Source organism: Amphiprion ocellaris, chromosome 16, assembly GCF_022539595.1.
Source record: "Amphiprion ocellaris isolate individual 3 ecotype Okinawa chromosome 16, ASM2253959v1, whole genome shotgun sequence".
Lineage (NCBI taxonomy): Eukaryota > Metazoa > Chordata > Actinopteri > Pomacentridae > Amphiprion > Amphiprion ocellaris.
Genome location: NC_072781.1, coordinates 30,239,483 through 30,253,453, shown reverse-complemented (window position 1 = coordinate 30,253,453; position 13,971 = coordinate 30,239,483). Strand labels below are relative to the sequence as shown.

The following is a 13,971-nucleotide window of genomic DNA, read 5'->3' as shown; positions in this document are numbered from 1 at the left end:
AATCTGAGAGTGTGCAACATCTTTTTGGACCTGTAGTGTATATTACATTAAACATTTTCATTTAATCCTAAAAAATGCAGCTACTTAACCACATTTTCTTATTTTCTTCTTCTCTTTTTACATATATATCTCTGTGATTTCTACCTCTGCCCCAACAGAACAAAGGTTAACAGAATTATATTGATAAAATTCATGCGTTTTCATTAGGATGACGGTAGACAGCAGCTCATATAAAAATTGTTGACGGTGTGTTTTTGAGGATTATTGTGATTATTTCTGGAATAACACAAAGCTGCTGAATTTTTAATGTCTGCATATATATATGCATACATATATATTTCTCCCTAAAATCCAACTGACCTCCACTGTAATGATGGACACAATATGATATATATATATATATATATATATATATATATATATATATATATATATATATATATATATATATATATATATATATATATATATATATAATTAATGGCAAATCAAACCAAAAAATATCTGCAATAATTTGGGTTAACTGACCCTTTAAAATTACATCCTGCACTTGAGATTGCATTTCCAAGAAAACTATATAAACCTCTTACACACACTGTAATCCTGCAATATTAAACAACCTCGATGCTCATTGAAATTCAGAAAGATTTGGATGTCAACAAATTCAAATACATATTCCTGCCTTGTGTCCATGTGTTTTGGATTTGCCTAATACCTGCCTGTTTTGAAAAGTCACATTAGCATGTGGTGCATTTCCATATTTGTCCAGGGCACTTTCTGCCTGCTTTGGAGTCAACTATATTCATAAGCAGAGGCTGATGGAGCCTTGGGGTTTGGAAACCGTGAGTGGATGTATATGCATGTGTGTGTGTGTGTGTGTGTGTGTGTGTGTGTGTGTGTGTGTACGTGTTTTATCTGCGTTGGTTTTGCTGTGGGACTTTCTGTGTGATTAAAGAGGAACACAGTAATTCTGGTGTTTGAATTTCCTAAAGAGAAAGAGGAGCTTCTTTACTCTCACATATTCTCATCACTGACGGAGTGAGGAAAAACTATAGAAATGAAGTCAGTATAAAAAGGTTAGATATTCCATCTCAAATCAACAAGGGTTTGACCATCTGATTTGCTTGAAACTTTAACATAAACTTACATTATTATATTATATTGCACGATTTATTATATTTAAAAAGGTATTTGTGAAATTTTACTTTACGTGGCAAATACAAGTTTATCCAAGATATTTTTCATTTAAAAAAATACTCATCTGCACATTTTCAGCATGTCTTTTCACACATTGACACTGGAGTCTAGGTTTAAATGACAATATTTCAAAAACTATTAAGAGAATCTTCATTACTGGACAAGCAGAGATCTGTTCTGCTTGGATTCAACTATCTTACAATATGTTTGTTTTTGTGGTATAACCTGTCCTAAATGCTCAATAAGTTATGAAAGTTTAGCTAAAACAACTTTATTTTCATTTTTGTGACCACATATTTAAAACTTTAAAAAGTATTCTATGTCACAGGAGAATCAGACACAGACAGCAGGCAAGTAGTGGCAGATTCTCAGCAAACAAATCAGATTTGACAAAAGGTGGGCAGCAACCACAAGACAACTGGAGAATTCAGGGAAGATACAGGGTTCATAACATTAAAAAAACTATCTAAAAATGCAAAAAGAGGATGGAAACTCAATCCAGGTCTAACCAAACCTTAACCAAAGAGGCATGGAGAACATGAGGAAAGCAACCAGGCAGACAAACATCTGGTAAGTGAACATCAGGGAAGCAAACGGCACAAAAACTAAATGTACAAACTGGAAACATATGAGCAGAATCGGGCAGGTGAACATGAGGGAGGCAAACAAGATGAACTGACAAGGATTGAAAGGATGGCCAACTGCTCAGAAAATATTTGATATATTCAGCTAAAATTTCACAGCTATCTGTACAATTAGCCATATTTCAAACTAGAGAAATTTCAGGCAAATTAGAGCAGAAAAGCATCACAAATGCTTTTAAGCAAAATAAACAGATTATCACTAGACATCTATTTAAAATGAACCAATGAAATAGAAAACATTAAAGTCTGCAGTTGATTCACCATAAATATTGTGATTTATTCTTTACTATGCTGTCTAAATATTTCACAAAATGATTTGTAAACAGTTAAAGGTGAACAAGTCTGGTTGATCCTCCAAGTTCCTAGAAAGCTGAATCTCACTACAGCAGCTGAGGAGCGTCTCCTGGCTACTTCCTCTGAGTTTTGTCTCTGCTTTTGATTCTTTTCTTTCCAGCTGAGGTAAACGCACCTCGGTGAGTCGTGCTGGACTCTGATTGGCTGGAAGTGTGGAGGTTCTGAGTCACTGGTTAATGGTTATTATTCTGCATGTGTGTGTGAAGGAGAGAAAGAGATCAATGAGTGGAGTGGAGTGAGCCTTCTGACAGGCCTGTCCCCCGAGTGTGTCATTACAACACCACAGTCTGCCTTGATGCTCACACACACACACACACACACACACACACACACATACGGGTCTATATGGTTTAGCCAGACAGTTTCGCCAAACCCGTCCGGTGGTGGTTTAGGCTGGCTACCCTTTCCCAAGGTGCCAGAGCAATAGGAGTTGGATTAAAATGCTGCAAAAAATCTGAAAAAAATTTAGCTCACTTTAGGTTTCAGGTACGAGCTACAAAACTCCATACACACCTACCTAAAATTATGGTGGTTTGTGAAGACATTTCTCTTCTTGACAAATGTGTGACTTATAAGGACCAAAAAAACCACTATGGGAACTTTAAAGGGACAATGATGTCAGCATCTCATTAGCATAAATATACACCCACCTTATACACCAGACCTGACTGCACACAACATTAATGGAACAGTTGGTTTAATATCCAAAAAAAGTAAATTTGCACTTTAACAGCTGTCTACACAACTTAAAACACACAACAGTTAAAATACAAAAATTTATGAAAAAGTGTGTGGACACAAATAAAAACAAGTGCATTAAATTGGAGCTGTTATGAAATATATTAAGGTAACAGCATCATTACAACACAAGACAATAACTGCAAATGAACCTAAAGCTTTTGCTTCTGTGCCTGTCTCTTTGCAGCTGTTCCTCGGTTTCTCACAAAGTCCCTGATATTTTGCACTGTTCTCTGGGCTAACACAGGGTCTTCTACCAGCTTGCAGTGACTGCATTCATTTTTGGTGGCCAATTTTCCTTTAGATATGTGATCTCTGAAATGTCGCATTACTGCAGCAACCTCAGCCTTAGACCACATTCTCTTTGATACTCTTCTGGAATCCTGTTCTTGACCAGCATCTTTTCCTGGAAGACATAAAAAGTAGAAAAACACTGTCACACAAAGAAACCAAATGTGTTGGCCCATTTGAGCCATTACAACCTGAATGCACCTAATTCCATAAATTACTGTTTATTTGTTCCTTTGATGGAAACTTTGAACAAATGCTGAACCCGGGCATCATAGATTGGTTCTGGGGATGTGAAACACCACCTCTCTGGTAGGGAAAGAAATTTAGCTGGTGTGTGAGGTGGAGCAGTACCAGCTAGAAATATCTGGACTCACTTCCACACAATGCAAAGGTTCTATAACTGAACTCCTGGAGAGGAGCTGTAGTATCTCCTTTTCTGGAGTTGCCCAGAGTGAGAAGTGTTGGGCAGGTGTATGGATGTTCACAGCACTACTGTGCTGAAGTTCTCCCAGAAGGTAAATCAGAAGGTTGACATCTGTGCAAAAGCCTTCAGTGCAGAAGAGGATGTTAAGAGCTGTGGTCAGAGAGATTTAGGTCGTTGTCACTGGAGCAACCTAGGAATTTGTTGGTGGACACTGGTGGAGGAGGAGGAGGCCATCAGGCTGAAGAAGAAGGTAAGTGGCCTAGGCTCCCATTTTCAAAAAGGCAGACTGAATAATAATGTTCAGTTATCAGGGGTATCACATTGCTCTAGGGTGCTGGAAGGAAGACTATGACTGCTGACATTCCAACCTATACTAGGGAAAATTAAAGTTGAAAAGTATCAAAACCCTGGAAAATGACACACCACAATATCAATACCTTGCATAATAATATTTTGTTCTTCCTTGCTCCAGATTCAAGACAAAAAGAGACTATATTTTCAAAGTTTTAGCTCCAAAACTCTCTCAAAATGGACTTCATATCTGTGGACACTGGACATTCTAAAAAGCAGTTAATTACCCACTGTTTTAGTTTTGTCATTTCCTTGCCTCATGGCAACATCTGGTAATGTCTGTTGCTCAGCCTCTTACTAGCTCTACATTTTTTTATCCATTGCGTCATACTTAACATGTTGCTTAAATACTTGCCATACCTTCAGGGGATAGGGTGGTCTCATCCACCGTGGATGACACCGATGATGCCAGTCCTGTTAAGCATAATATGACAGAAGTTGAAAAAAGTACTTTTTTTTTTAAAAATCAAGAGACATGCATTCGTGAACTAAAGTTTTCAAGCACTTGTAAAGTCCATGCATATCATGTCAGTCTTGAGTTTCCAGTGACTCCTACAACTCTAAATTTTCTCAAATAAAATGATTGAAACCCATGTATCTTGGTGACAAAAAGCAACTGTGCTTTCTGGTTCTTACATATTAAAGGTCTTCTCGAAATATGACAAAATCTGCTGGGTCAAAAATATACATACAGCAACTTGACCTATCAGTTTTGATGATGTAAAAAGCTGTGTTAATCAAAATGTTTTTAGTTGCATGCCCTCTGAAATTCTTGTGAGTGATTACGATTGCCATGAGATGAGACGTAGCTATGCAAGGAAAAACTCTTCCTCGAGAAGCTGAATCTTAAGGCTTGACTGAAATTTGCTGCTGATCACATGGAGAAACAAAAGGCCTTCGGGAAGAAAGTTCTGTTGTCAGATGAAAGAAAAATTGTGCCGTTTGGCTACAATGACCCTAAATATATTATGTGGAAAAAAGGTGAAGCCTAAGAACACCAAACTTATCGTCAACCATGATGATGATTGTATTATGCCCTAGGGCTGTTTTGCTGCCAGTGGAACTGGTGCTTGACAGTAAATGGAATTATGTAAAAGGGTGAACTCCACATTCTCCAGGAAAACCTAAAATCATTAGCCAAAATGTTGATCTTGACTCAGTTGGATATTTCAACAAGACAATGATCCCAAACACATGTCAAAAGTAGTAAAGAAATGGTTCAATCAGGGTGAAATTAGGATTTTAGAACTGTCTTCCCAAAGTCCTGACTTAAATCAAATCAATTAATTTGAAAAAAAATAATAGAAAATATTTTGTTTAACAGTACCAATTCTGTCATGAGGAGTAGTCAAAGATACAACCAGAAGTTTGTAGACAGCTACCAAAAATCTCCTAGTTGAGATGAAAATGTCCAAGAGACTTTAAATGAAATATTGGCATTGCTGTATGTATATTTATGACCCAGCAGATACTGTCTGAATTCCAAAAGATCTACAATAAATCTATGAAAGAACAAAGTGCATGATTGTTTTTTGTGATGACACATGTTTCAATGATTTCATCATAGAATATTTAGAGGGATGGGAGTTACTGGAAACTCAAGATGTCATTGATATACATGGTCTTTAGTGCATGTACAGTTATGCTCACAACTGTAACTATGTGGTGAGGTACCTTACCAAAACCTTCAGTGCCATGAGCCACCTCTGCTAATGCAGAGACTGATGCAGCGTCCACAGGCTCACTATTTCCACACTCTGATGTGAATGCTGTGCCGTTGTCATCTGACTCGCTCTCACTATCCTGGGCCCCAGCATCACTTAACGCAATTTCATCTGAGAACAGGTATTAGTAGAGTTCATATGAGTAACTCAACATTAAATACAGAAATTCATTTGGAAAGTATATTTTAGGCATGGACTTGTATCATAATTTAATTCTGCAATTTCTTTAGTTTGCCATAAACTCAAGAAGCCTACTGGATGGGAAGATTACTGGAAGCCTGTCAGTGTCATTATATTGTGCACAATGGATTTCTTGTGCACAAAAAGCAAAAATCCTGGTTTTAGAGGCTCACTCATGTTTGAAATTGTTTATAAATATGGACTTGGTACATTATAATTTTGAAAAATGATCACACAACACGGTGATACAAAATTGTTGCAAAACCATGCCATCGGAAAGTCTATCACCTGGCCTACTGTGGTCTTCAAATTGAATGTTTTTGAGCAGTACCCCTCTCCTTATACTGTACATAAAATGTAATCTGTGCTGAGAACATTTATCAAAGTCCCAATGCTTGACTTAGCATACAGAAAAAGAAACAAAACCCTCAAATAATATTAGATTAATATCTACAAATGCTAATTTCTGTACAAACCTTCAAGTTCAATCTCATCCAGGGATTTCCCTTGCAGACCAGAAAGACGTCCTTTTTCCATTGACAGAAGCAGTTTGGAAACCTTGGCCAGCTGTGTGGTGGGAACTGGTAATCTGTAGAAATCTCTGTGAACACGGATGTCATGACCCAGAAAGTCTGCAACTTGATCAAGTTCGTTGTTTTTTAGATTGAGGACTTGTGAAAGTGTGGCAACATGTTTCCTGAGTTGTGTGGACCTGAGGTGCTCAGGGTGCTTTGCTCCACACTGGTTTGCATGAATACGCAAACAGTCCTGTCCTCTGTAGTAGGTCATTGACTTGGGTCTTGCAAACAGGAAGACATTTGTGGCACTAACGCCACATTCGGTTCTTTTACTGGTCAGTAGCGAAAGAGCATCCACCACACTTGGTGTGAGCAGAACTGCAACCTTTCTGCCTCTTTTCCCCATGATTTCAATTCTTCTGAAATAGTTGCAGAGCTTTTGTTCAATCTTTGACAACCCCATGGCAACATCTTCATGAAGCTTTGTGGTGTCTCCCTCCTGAAAACTTTTGAGGCGCATTTTTGAAACCTCTCCAGCTCGTCTACGATTGAACACAATAATTTGTGCCAGAGTAACTTTTGCAAGCTGAGCATAATTCTGGGTGGTGGTCTCCTCATTCAAGTCGCAGACAGCTCTTTCTGCAGTTTTCTCCAGGTACTTGTGAAGAATCTGAACATCTTGAGTGAAGGGTAATGTAGATGGTTTGTTATACTTTGCATCACTCAGTGTACTCAGGGCCCTGTGAGACACTAACTCTGACCATTTGGAGGTGTGCAGTTTCTTGAATGTTTCAGTGGACTTGATCAATTCTTCATCTTCAGCCATGAGGGCCCGGCAGTGGATGATGTCACAAATTTTGCGTAGTGTGTGTCCCAATTTTAGCGCAAGGCTTGGTGTTTGGAAACAGAGATTTTCTTCATCAAAACCTGAAACTTTCTTCACTGCTTGCACAACTCTCTGGAAGTTAGCAGGTTTGACAGCCTCCTCCAGGTTATGTATAGAAAATTCTGTCCGCAGACATAACATCAGACGCCCCACTTCACGGAGCTTCTGTCGCATGTATTCATACTTTGTGGGGTCTTGTCCATGTCTGTTGTAGAGTGACTGGGCAAACTGAATAATAGAGAGGTCATTTCGCACAACTGAGGCTACCTCATCCTGTTTCATGACACTAAGGAGCTTCCACACTCCACTTGAGATCTGTTGACAGGATGCAGACTCTTGAGCTGCAGCTAAACCCAGTACTCTGGTTCTACCAGGTTCTTTATCCAAGTCTTCACTTTCTGGCTTGCAGGAGCATCTGCGGACATGTCTCCACAGTTCCTTACGAATAAACAATCCTTGGCAATACATACAGTGAATGAACTTTCCTGTCACATCTGAAACTTTTGGTTTTCTTTTCACTTTCAGTGGCCCTGTCCCATCTTGTAAAACTGCAGTGTTATGTTGGAAATTTCCCTTATTTCTAAATTTTTCCAATAATATTTTACGTTCTTTGGAGTGCTCAGGGAGGGAAAATGCATGAACTATTTCAGCATGTGTCGTATGCGTTTTCAAGTGGCGTGAAATTTTGCTTTGTGGTTTACCACAGACATAACAATAATTTTTAGAGCTCATAGTCAGAAGCGCTGATTCTGGTCTCTGAAGCTCTTCTTCACCCTCTGGTTTATCCTTTGATGACTGTTTGACACCATTTGCTGAATCGGACGTTTCAACAGCACTGGAACTCATATGATCCTCAAGAGGTGGCCAACATTTTGATGTACTAGGTACAACTGGGATGCTTGTGTCTCCCACATTTGATGTTGTAGCACTGAATATTGCTGGCTGTTGGGCTTTCAACTGATGAGACATAAAGGGCATCCTTGCATCTAAATCTTCATCTTCTTCATCTGTTGTGTCTGGTATGTAATCCTCATCAGAAAAGTGTTCATCATCATCTGATTGTGGCTCCTGTTCTAAACGTAGTCTCTTGATATACTGATCTGATGACAATTGATCCCCAGAACATTCAGCAGACTGTTGCTCCTGAAATGATGAGAAAGGTATTTATTATATGCACTGATGGAGACTGTAGACAGTGTAAAGGTTCAAGAAACATTAAGGGGACACTCACTTGTGAAAGGTTTGGCTCATTTGGAATTTGACGGATACAGGATTTATGCCAGACCTGTGAACAAACTGTAATGGATTTTGAATATGAATTTAATTTCAACATTATGGATCACAGTGTGTTAAGTTGTTCTCCTATCAGAACACAGCAGCAATCTAGGATAAATAAAACAGCGGCAACTTGAAAAGAGCATGACAATTGGTGCCACTCAGTGCTCCTGCCAAGACTACCATGATATACACGACCTTGTGTATGTAAACTTTTGTTTAGGACTGTACATTAAATCTCAAGATATGCATTTACTTAGTGCCTGTCCATCAGTTCATTAAATATCTCACCTTTGCATTTATAGCCAAGCCATTTGAAGGAGGATACAGGTCCCAGACACTGCAAGCACTTGTCTAAGGAGGATACTGTTGTGCACACCAGGTGATGTTGTACACACTGTTGGCAACAGATCAGTGTAACATTTGCTTGTCAGTTTAAGGAACAAAATATTTCATATTCACTTGCTGATGTATACCAAGTCTGATAAGAGAATAAAATGCTTTTAGTCCAATGCCAACATTATGGATAGTTTACCGTTTCAATGTTGACACCTGGAGCCAACTGACTTGCGGTGACTTGATTTGTAATGCTGACCTGCAAGAACAAGGATACATACATACATCTTGTCTTTTTCCAAAGGAAGGGCTGGTAGTTATTGTTATATAACACTAAAACGACTAAAACCTAAAGGTGCATCAGCAAATTCAAAATGTTAACTGTTTATAAAATACAAATAAGAAATTAAACAATGAAAAATCATCAGTATCATTCACTGTTATCTAACACAGTCAGATGTTATACTATTTACACTCTGGAACTTATGTTATTAGACTATCCAGGCCTAACAATGTCCAAATAAATACTGTCAAACTCATATGACCTTTTCTTGCAATACATTTGCGAGTGATGACAGGGCCCACATCCATGAAAAAGGTCTGCAAACACTTAACATGTCCATTGAACTAAAATACAGACCCAGTATAAGGTGTATAGACATTTGTAAGTGCTAAAGTGATTCCATTACATCTCCCCATCAGAAGAAGGAACCTTTAAACAATACAGTCCTCCCAAGTCATATTTAGGTGGTTCATAGCTTAATATACACACACTCAGATGTCTATCGTCGATTAAGATATACCTGTTCAACATTTTCATTTGTTGATAGGGAATTTGTGATCTCTGGACTTTCCTGGGGCATTTCTTCATCGAGATCCTGCAAAAAACAACAAAACAAAACAAGACAATATTATAATTCATTTCAAGAAAGGATGTTCTCACACACACACACACACACACACTCAAATGTTATAAAGACCTACAATTTGTAATGCTTCTGGTCGGTTCATCCTTACTTACCATTGTCCATGTAAGCCACACTACATGAATGTGAATACGCACTCACACTGCATCAATGACCATGTTGGTGGACTTAACTGTGTGCCACAAATTCTGACATTGATTAGCACACTGGATTTAACCTACCTTTCCAACCACAGTGAGTACATCAAGTACTGGACTTGTCTGGTTCAGGTCACTCACAGTCCTCTCAATCTGGCTTTTCTCATTCGTCATCTGCAGCAGATCATGCATGGAAGAGAGATACAGTAAAATACAGAGAATCTAACAGTCAGGAGGATATCTGAAGTTTGGACAATGAAACATCCTGTTGTTAATACAAAGTAATGGTGGCAAAACATTGTTATGAACCTCTCTGAATAGTTTCATTACGATGTAAAGTGCAAGATGGAAATCTTTCTTCCATTAAGATATACCTGTTCAACAACTTCCTTTGTTGATGGGGAATTTGTGGTCTCTGGACTCTTCTGAGGCATTTCCTCATCGAGATCCTGCAAAGAAACAAACAAAATATGACAATATTATAATTCATTTCAAGAAAGGATGTTCTCTGTGTAAGATTAAGTGAAGGTCATCATGGTTGAGATTTAAATGTTTGGTAGGGAATAAAGTACACTATAAAAGTGACTGGTCAATTGACTATAGTCTGCACACCACTACAATTATAATTTTCTAAGTTAATTCTAACTGATGAATTTGATATTTGATTCTTTCGTTACATTTGAAAATCCTGGGTCTAGGTCTACATCCTGCCATGTGTCCAACAACACTGACCATAAGTATTAAACTAACATACAGATCAAATGCAGGTTGTTCAGTTGTTAATACAAACCAAAGTGATTCCATTACCATCCCCCCACCAGAGGAAGGAACCTTTAAACGCTACAGTCCCCCCAAGTCATATTTGGGTGGTTCACAGTTTAATACACACACACTCAGATGTTGTACTGATCTACACTTTGAATAACATCTTGTGAGATTGTCCTTACAAACCATTGTCCGCATAATCCACACACAATGAATGTGAATGAACACACACACCCCAAAAATGACCACATTAGAAAACATAATATTGTGCCTCAAGTAATGACATTAATTGGAAAAATAAATGTAATTTACCTTTTCAACTCTGGTGACTAGGTCAAGCACTGGCCTTGCCTGGCTCAAGTTGCTCATAGCCATTTCAATCTGGCTATTGTCACTTGTCATCTGTAGTAGATAATGTATAAAAGAGAGGTACAATACCAAGAAAATGTTATTATGAATCTCTCTGGACAGTTTGTAAGATGCAAAGTACAAGATGAAAATCTATCTTCCATTAAGATATGGATATACCTGTTCAACAGTTTCATTTGTTGATGTGGAACTTGTGGTCTTGGGAGTTTCCTGAATTATTTTCTCATCGAGAGCCTGCAAAAGTTAAAAATAGTTTGACAAAATGATGTTCTCTGTGTGACATTAAGTGAAGGTGATTCTGAATGTTTGGTGGGACGGACAATGTACTATACATGTGTTTTTAGTCAACCGACTGGTCAGCTGACTACAATCTGCAGACGACTAGAACTATAATTAACTTGGTTAATTGTAACTGATGAATTTGATACTTTTTTAAAAAAATCTCTGACAGTCCATGTCCTAGAATGGACCCATGCTATCTGAAAGAGGTGGCCAGAAGATTTTTGCAGGGAGATGCTGTGCCTTTGTAGCTGATGAATTTGCACTGATTCATTCTAAATAGGATCTTTTCTTGCAACATAATTATGACTGGTGTCTGGGTCCACATCCTGACATGTGTCGAACAATACTGACCATAAGAATTAAGCTAACATATAGATCAAATTCAGGTTGTCCAGGTATTCATACAGACCAAAGTGATTCCATTACCATCCCCCCACCAGAGGAAGGAACCTTTAAACACTACAGTCCTCCCAAGTCATATTTGGGTGGATTATGGCTTAATACACACACACATGCTTAGATGTTATACTGACCCACACTTTGAAAAGCATCTTGTGAGTGTCCTCACATACCATTGTCCATGTACATGAATATGAATGTGCTCTCACACTGCAGCAGTGACCATGTTGTTAGACTTAACTTTGTCCCACAAATTCTGACATTGATTAGCACACTGGATTTAGCCTACCTTTCCAACCACAGTGAGTACATCAAGTACTGGACTTGTCTGGTTCAGGTCACTCACAGTCCTCTCAATCTGGCTTTTCTCATTCGTCATCTGCAGCAGATCATGCATGGAAGAGAGATACAGTAAATACAGAGAATCTAACAGTCAGGAGGATATCTGAATTTTGGACAATGAAACATCCTACAGTTAATACAAAGTAATGGTGGCATAACATTGTTATGAACTTCTCTGGATAGTTTCATTATGATGTAAAGTGCAAGATGAAAATCTTTCTTCCATTAAGATATACCTGTTCAACAACTTCCTTTGTTGATGGGGAATTTGTGGTCTCTGGACTCTTCTGAGGCATTTCCTCATCGAGATCCTGCAAAAAGAAGATGAGAGTATTATAATTCATTTCAAGAAAGGATGTTCTCTGTAAGATTAAGTGACGGTCATCATGGCTATGATTCTGAATGTTTGGTAGGAAGGGAAATACACTATAGAAGTGACCGACTGGTCAATTGACAATCGTCTGCAGACCACTAGAACTACAATTTTCTCAGTTAATTGTAACTGATGAATTTGGTATTTGATTCTTTCTTTATATCTTAAAATCCTGGGTCTGGGTCCACATCCTGACATGTTGAACAACACTGACCATAAGAATTAAGCTAACATATAGATCAAATTCAGGTTGTCCAGGTATTCATACAGACCAAAGTGATTGCATTACCATCCCCCCACCAGAGGAAGGATAATTTAAACACTACAGTCCTCCCAAGTCATATTTGGGTGGATTATGGCTTAATACACACATAGATGTTATACTGACCCACACTTTGAAAAACATCTTGTGAGATTGTCCTCACATGCATTTGTCTATGTAAGCCACACTACATGAATATGAATATGCACTCACTGCACCAATGACCATATTGTTAGACTTAACTGTGTGCCACAAATTCTGACATTGATTAGCACACTGGATTTAACCTACCTTTCCAACCACAGTGAGTACATCAAGCATTGGACTTGTCTGGTTCAGGTCACTTACAGTCCACTCAATCTGGCTTTTGTGACTTGTCATCTGCAGCAGATCATGCATGGAAGAGAGATACGGTAAAAATACAGAGAATCTAACAGTCAGGAGGATATCTGAAGTTTGGACAATGAAACATGCTACTGTTAATACAAAATAATGGTGGCAAAACATTGTTATGAACCTCTCTGGATAGTTTCATTACGATGTAAAGTGTGGGATGAAAATCTTTCTTCCATTAAGATATACCTGTTCAACAACTTCCTTTGTTGATGGGGAATTTGTGATGTCTGGACTCTTCTGAGGCATTTCCTCATCGAGATCCTGCAAAAAGAAGATGACAGTATTATAATTCATTTCAAGAAAGGAAGTTCTCTGTAAGATTAAGTGAAGGTCATCATGGCTATGATTCTGAATGTTTGGTAGGAAGGAAAATACACTATAGAAGTGACCGATTGGTCAATTGACTATGGTCTGCAGACCACTAGAACTATGATTTTCTAAGTTGATTGTAACTGATGAATTTGATATTTGATTCTTTCTTTAAATCTGAAAATCAATTTGGGAGAATGGTCCCATTCTATCTGAAAGAGGTGGCCAGAAGAATTTGCAGGGAGATGCTGTGCCTTTGTAGCTGATGAATTTGCAGATTCATTCTAAATAGGATCTTTTCTTCCAACATAATTATGACTGGTGTCTGGGCCTACATCCTGACGTGTCGAACAACACTGACCATAAGAATTAAGCTAACATACAGATCAAATACAGGTTGTCCGGGTATTCATACAGACCAAAGTGATTCCATTACCATCCCCCCACCAGAGGAAGGATAATTTAAACACTAAAGTCCTCCCAAGTCATATTT

The 13,971-nt window shown here is 38.2% G+C and overlaps 2 protein-coding genes across 4 annotated transcripts in view; both read right to left on the bottom strand.

Moving 5' to 3' along the window:
• The window catches only part of gfra1a (gdnf family receptor alpha 1a), a 144,806-nt gene that overhangs the window by 11,153 nt on the left and 119,682 nt on the right, over positions 1–13,971 (bottom strand). The gene's annotated exons all lie outside the window — the stretch shown is intronic.
• LOC129350833 (uncharacterized) lies at positions 559–10,170 on the bottom strand. Its single transcript, XM_055018667.1, has 9 exons — positions 10,066–10,170; positions 9,722–9,796; positions 9,118–9,177; positions 8,874–8,979; positions 8,539–8,603; positions 6,380–8,450; positions 5,679–5,834; positions 4,360–4,413; positions 559–3,339 (listed from the first exon to the last, which is right to left on the bottom strand). The coding sequence occupies exons 1-9, from the start codon at positions 10,153–10,155 to the stop codon at positions 3,086–3,088; spliced, it is 2,931 nt and encodes a 976-aa protein (XP_054874642.1). The 5' UTR covers positions 10,156–10,170; the 3' UTR covers positions 559–3,085.